Source organism: Fragaria vesca, linkage group LG2, assembly GCF_000184155.1.
Source record: "Fragaria vesca subsp. vesca linkage group LG2, FraVesHawaii_1.0, whole genome shotgun sequence".
Taxonomy (NCBI): domain Eukaryota; kingdom Viridiplantae; phylum Streptophyta; class Magnoliopsida; order Rosales; family Rosaceae; genus Fragaria; species Fragaria vesca.
In genome coordinates, this window is record NC_020492.1 from 14,422,747 (window position 1) to 14,428,635 (window position 5,889).

The 5,889-nt window shown below is 37.1% G+C and overlaps 1 protein-coding gene across 1 annotated transcript; it reads right to left on the minus strand.

Moving 5' to 3' along the window:
- Window positions 1-639: 639 nt before the first annotated feature.
- LOC101297396 (fructose-1,6-bisphosphatase, cytosolic-like) lies at window positions 640-4,438 on the minus strand. The gene is made up of 13 exons (XM_004290476.1): window positions 4,257-4,438; window positions 3,923-4,102; window positions 3,737-3,784; window positions 3,555-3,629; window positions 3,406-3,467; window positions 3,217-3,283; window positions 2,969-3,082; window positions 2,618-2,704; window positions 2,141-2,211; window positions 1,991-2,056; window positions 1,455-1,541; window positions 1,272-1,347; window positions 640-858 (listed from the first exon to the last, which is right to left on the minus strand). Exons 2-13 carry the CDS (start codon window positions 4,079-4,081, stop codon window positions 745-747), a joined length of 1,026 nt encoding a protein of 341 aa, XP_004290524.1. The 5' UTR covers window positions 4,082-4,102; window positions 4,257-4,438; the 3' UTR covers window positions 640-744.
- Between the last annotated feature and the right edge of the window lie 1,451 nt (window positions 4,439-5,889).

Below are 5,889 nucleotides of genomic sequence, written 5' to 3' on the forward strand. Positions count from 1 at the left end.
GGTAGCACCATGCTATCTTTGGATGAAGATTCGCAAGCAGCCAACCACTGCAAGTTGAATTCCCAGTGTGACGGCTACCAGGACCACAACACTTTTGGCAACTTATTCTTCTATCTCTTTCAGCCTAAACTAGTTTCCCAATCTTTCAGTCTCTTAATATGACACACTCGCTGCAGGACAAGAGCAAAGGTTACAGACATACAGGAGATATCAGCAGTGAGATTTCTTTTGAATCTCTACATATGTGATAGCTGCTTGCCTTGTCCAAACTAAAAGACAAAAGACTTCGATTTTGGGGAGTGTTCAAGCTTCCATATGGAACGACGAATACGAATCAGGCCAGTTCTTCCCCCAAACAAACTGACAATCAGATTGCACACTAAATGGAGAATCACGCTGGAGCTGTTTACCTTTCCCCGCTAGCATGGAGAATTTACAATCATCCTGTTATTCTTCACTTTATAAAATACTAGAATGGGCAATTTACTAGTATCATGTTATTCTTACTTTATATTTCCCTGTAAGCATTATAAGGCATACCATTCTCACAAAAATAAAAATAAAAAATAAAAAAGAAGCATGTAAGGCATACGATTCCCTAGGAGACTGACAAAGATAAGCATAAAACCTCTGTTAGCATCAACAAACTGTACTCTCCCATTTATAGATTCATAAAGTATGTGGAAGTAGCAGAGCAACAATAAAAGGTCATGTAATACGCATAAAAGAATCAGAACTGTAAGTTCATTCTTTCTTTTCTTCAGCAGCATAGAGTGCCTTGATCTCCTCCACATCATCATAGCTGCCGAGGAATATTGGAGACCGCTCATGTATCTTCTTTGGAACGAGGTCAAGGGCCTGAAAATTGCATGCGACAATGAGTTCTCAATCAATTCAACCGACCCCTGGTTTGAGATGAACAGTTTAATCAACATGAAAGTAAATTGAAGCGTGTTCTCTCTTAAAATGACAATTCGGAACCATTACCCGTATGAAATTGTTCAGATGAGGTTGTAATTAACATTCAACTTCCTAATAGAAGGTGGCTTATATACTACCAATCAAATAGTACATGATTTCCCACAGCAATCAAAACTTGGCAGTTATGAGGAAGTCTCTACTAATCACATGACATAATTGTACTTTATTTCTGTAAAGCTCCAACAACAATGTCGAGAATAGTTGTACCATCTATTGCAAAGAAAAAGTTTGCAAGCAACTTCAGTCCAGTATGTAAATGATAAAAAGTTTCCAGTACGTAGTAAATATACCCGTTCTTTGCCAGTGAAGGCTTGACCTCCCGCCTGTTCCAGCAAGAATGACATGGGGAAGACTTCGTAGAGAACACTGTCAGCAGAGATTAAATCAAACTTTGTCAGTTAAGTCCTTACCAGAGGTTAAATTAAAATTTGCTAGGCTAAACAAACTTCAATAACTGTTTCTAAGAGAAGTACCGCAGTTTTCCGTTTGGACTCTTCTTATCACCAGGGTACAAAAAGATACCTCCATAAAGCAATGTCCGATGAACATCAGCAACCATGCTGTCAATCATGATGATATGTCATAACAGCAACATCTTATTCCAAAATACAGAGGAACATCAAGTCATCAAATACCAAAAAAGCTGAGTGAAAAACAAGATCATTCTGACCTAAAAGTACCAAGCAAGTCTTTTGGGAAGGGAAAAAAAAAGCCCAGTATTTGATTCATCAAATAACAGAGATGCTTCCTGCTTTTTGTATAATTTCACTTTAATTTTAGCCATTTTATCAAAAATCCAAGGGTTCCTAATGATTTATGGTTTTGAAAAAACACAAACAACTCTTGGATTTATAATATGCGACTCTACAACGAGTACATAAAAACAACCGGATCAGGACCATAAGACAGTCCAAGACTATGGTTCAACTAGTGGCAGATGATGAGAAGAAATACTAGTTAAACATAAACACCTGAGTTACATTAACTGCCAAGTTCTCATCCATAGTACCTTCCAATGTATCTTAGAGACTTTGGTGGAGAACCATCTGTTGGGAATTTGCATTTCTCCACATATCTGGAAGACTAAGGTCAGAAAGCCGCGGCGGTAAAGTTGATAAAAAAAAAGATAAAAGTAAACTGTAAACTGAGGCTGACGTACTTGGCTGTTGGACCATCCCAGTTCTTAGCATTCCCTTCATTCACAGAATAAATCTTTCCTTTCTTCGGAATCTGGGCAAAGATGTAGACATAAAATGCATGATAAACAATGCCAAAAGAAAGATGCTATTCTCAAGAATAATATATGGTCTAGCAGTCGGCGCATTCAGATCAAAATGATCTATATTCCTCACCCACATAAGACCAAATTACTTCAGCTAAGTCACTGGAGAACCGTTTTTATATATTAAGAACATTTTGTTGGAGAATAAATGAAAAGGGAGGTTAACAACTTATTGAAGCAAGGGAGTTCATCTTTGAAAAAATTGTTGGCAAATGAGAAAGGAAAATAAATGAACTTTTAAGTTCAGCAGTTAAATGACTTGAATCGATGATCAACAGTTCATCCTTTTACCAACAAGCAATTGCAGAACAGGAAATGGATTATGTTAGTGGAAGAGTATAAAAAAGGAGATACCTTGATGTCTGGGTGAGTTAGTATGAACTCTCCAAGAGATGGATCAAGGGTGAAACCATGAACTCCGCTTCCAGTAGTCAACACAAACTGTAAAAAAACATACATTTCAAGTAAGTAAAGCATTGTCATGCAGATCTATACTGCAGCAAAAGAAAATCGTAGATCCTGCAATTTAACCAAGATTGAAACATAAATGGCCATAAGAACATCTATAGGAATCCAATATAAGAAGAAGCAAATGTGTCTTTGTTGGATGTGGAATAGCTACTCATCTGGAAGTGGTAAGACAGTTGTGTGTAGTGTTTCACTATAGATGCATGTAAACTAGAATGAAAGTGTTTTCTCACATACCGTGCAAGAACTTCCGTACATGCAATAGCCTGCTGCCACCATATTCTTTCCCGGTTGCAACACATCATCTAGTTTCGGTTCACCACCATCATATAGTGCATAAATCCCAAATATCTAGATGAAAGAAAACAAATGTTCCCCACCACAATATTGAGTTAATCTGGAACACAATTGCTTTATATAGATATGTCAGTTCAGGATTTCTATCAAACAGCACAAGAGATTGTAACTAAATTAAGGGACCATACCGTGCCGATTGAAACGCCACAATCAATGTTAGACGAACCATCCAGTGGATCAAATACAACACAGTACCTGCCACCAATATTAGTTCAAAGCATTATTCACACAGACAGCCTAGTTGAAAGTCTCAATAATCTGCACAAACCTCTATCAACAAAGCAAAATTAAAAGCATAGACAAGTCTCAATAATTACTTTCCGCGCTTTGATGGTTCCACAAATATGGCATCTTCATCTTCCTCAGAAACAAGGATACACTGCCAAAAGAAACGAACCTATATTGTAACACAAATTGGTTCTTGAAAACTCACTGTATGTGCCTTTTTATAGCAAAATAAACTTACAGTTCGACCACTGCTGACCAGAGCCTTCACAAAAACTTCATTTGAAAGAACATCCAGTTTCTTTTGCTCTTCACCCTTTAACCAAAACAGCAAACAACACCACATTATACACCATAGTGCCACACACTAAAATACTCAGCGAAAAACAAAATAGGCCCTTAAAATGGTTCAGACCCTTTTACCTGAACATTGGTCTCTCCAGCAAGGCCAATAAGTTTAGCCAGACCAGCCTGCCAGTCACATAAAAATTCCACATCAAACCCCCAATATCACCACAAAACAAATACATGCAACCAATAACTTCCCAATCAAATCGGGAAAGCCTTCAAACTCAATGACCCAAATCAAACAAACCCAGTTTCACTTACCTTATTGACAGCAGAGCACACAAACTTGCAGCCAAGAACAATATGACTGAGCAAGATGGTGAAGTCTCCTCGTGACTCAGGGTGCTTGGACTGCTCGTTCAGCACGAACCGAGTCATGGTCATCAAGTCAGTACGGTAAGCATCAGCTTCATGATCCATTTTTTCCTCTCTCTCTTCTTCCTTTCCTCGCCAAAACCAAAACCCACTTTAAAAAACCAAAACTTGACAAACAGAAGAAGAAGCAAAAAAAAAACGAAAGCCACCCAAAACAGTACAAAACAGGGGAGGAGCTTGCTCTGTTTTTTGGATTAGATAATGGAGGGCGGTACTCAACTCGAGGCCTAATCTGCAACCCAATGGAAGTTTCTGAGGACACGTGTAGGGCTTGGGATGGGTTACGGAGCTGGTGGTTCAAACTCAGATAACGCCTCTCGTCGTTTTCTTTCTGATTCGGCGGTTACCAGGTTTTTGTCATTTCACTCTTTTCACGATCATCACAGGAAGCTCTGACGAGGTGGTTGTGTCGACTTCGGGGGACTTTGTATTTGAAGGGGGGATATTTTCTTTGCAATGAGGTCCTATTGTTTTGTGTTATTTGGTATTTGAGTCAATTGTCTAGAGCTTTTTTTTTTTTTTTTTTTTTTTTTTTTTTATTTTAATTGGCCGGCTTTCTTGTGAAGAAAAAAGCTAAAGTCAAATCATAGAGTAGTAACCAAATCCCTATTTAGCAGCTAAATGAGTTAGATAATCTATGCATGGTCATAGGCGAATACTCAACTCTCGTAGTTATCCACTTTTCTCTTAATATAATTGAAATGGTATTCATTACAGGAATTGGTCAATTGACTTAATTCTCCAAAACCCTCCAAATTAGTTAGTTTACAAGTTTTGTAGTTGGCACACACATAGTTCTTGTATCACGAAATTTATACATTATTAGAGAGTTAAACCTAAAATTTTTCTACGCACGAAAGTGCAAGTAAACCAAGAAATTAATATGCAATATTTTGATTCAGTCATCCACACCACACTATCATGTAAATATACTAATACTGTTAACAAAATTGAAACCCAAAAAAATAGTCATAAGTGTTTCCAACACAAGAGGTGAGGATCCGAGGTCGAAAAAGATGTACTCTTATTATGAGCATTTAATTTGATCGGATCAAAAAATGACACAATTAGCAATCTTCTGTAGTTGGTTAGTCGAAATATGATCCGGTTGGAGTTTATCATCTCTCATGTCCCATTTTTTCTGATTAGTCCCAACAGCTTAGAACTTGAAAAAGTTTAGAACTCGCTTTATCAATATATCTCAAGAGTAATGTTAGGTGAACCACCTTTTGAGAAACCACTTTAAAACCCATATTAGGTGGCAGCTTATGTGGCATAGCCATTTCATCAAACCTTGATTTCTGATTCTTTTATTTTTTTTATTTTTCTTAGTTACAATTTTCTTTCTTTTTTTCACTTTCCTGATTTTATCTTAACCCGTTTTTCTTCCTTTTTTTTTTGGATCTTCTTCTTTCATATCTGATATATCTGATATGTGTTGTGTTCATCTTTTTCGATCAGATGTCCTACCGATCTATCCTTTCTCATCACCAATTGCAATAACACTACTAGAAAATGGGCTAAGGGGACAAATAAAATGAATATATATATACAGGACCCTTCCAATGAGGGATCCCTTTTTTTGACATATATGAGGGATGGGGGATTACACCAACTTTTCGATCACAAAATCACATCTCCACCGTTCAATATGTAGTTCTATATGAGTAGATCACTTCTGCAAATTTTCAGAAATTTTGGTGATCGTTAAAGCATTCAAAACTACGATTTATAATTATAAGCATGAACGGTTCAGGTTTGGCAGATTTGGTTCGTTCATTGATTTAATCTTGTTTGACACCTTAACGATCACTAAATTGGTTGAAAATTTGCAGAATTGATCTATATACAAG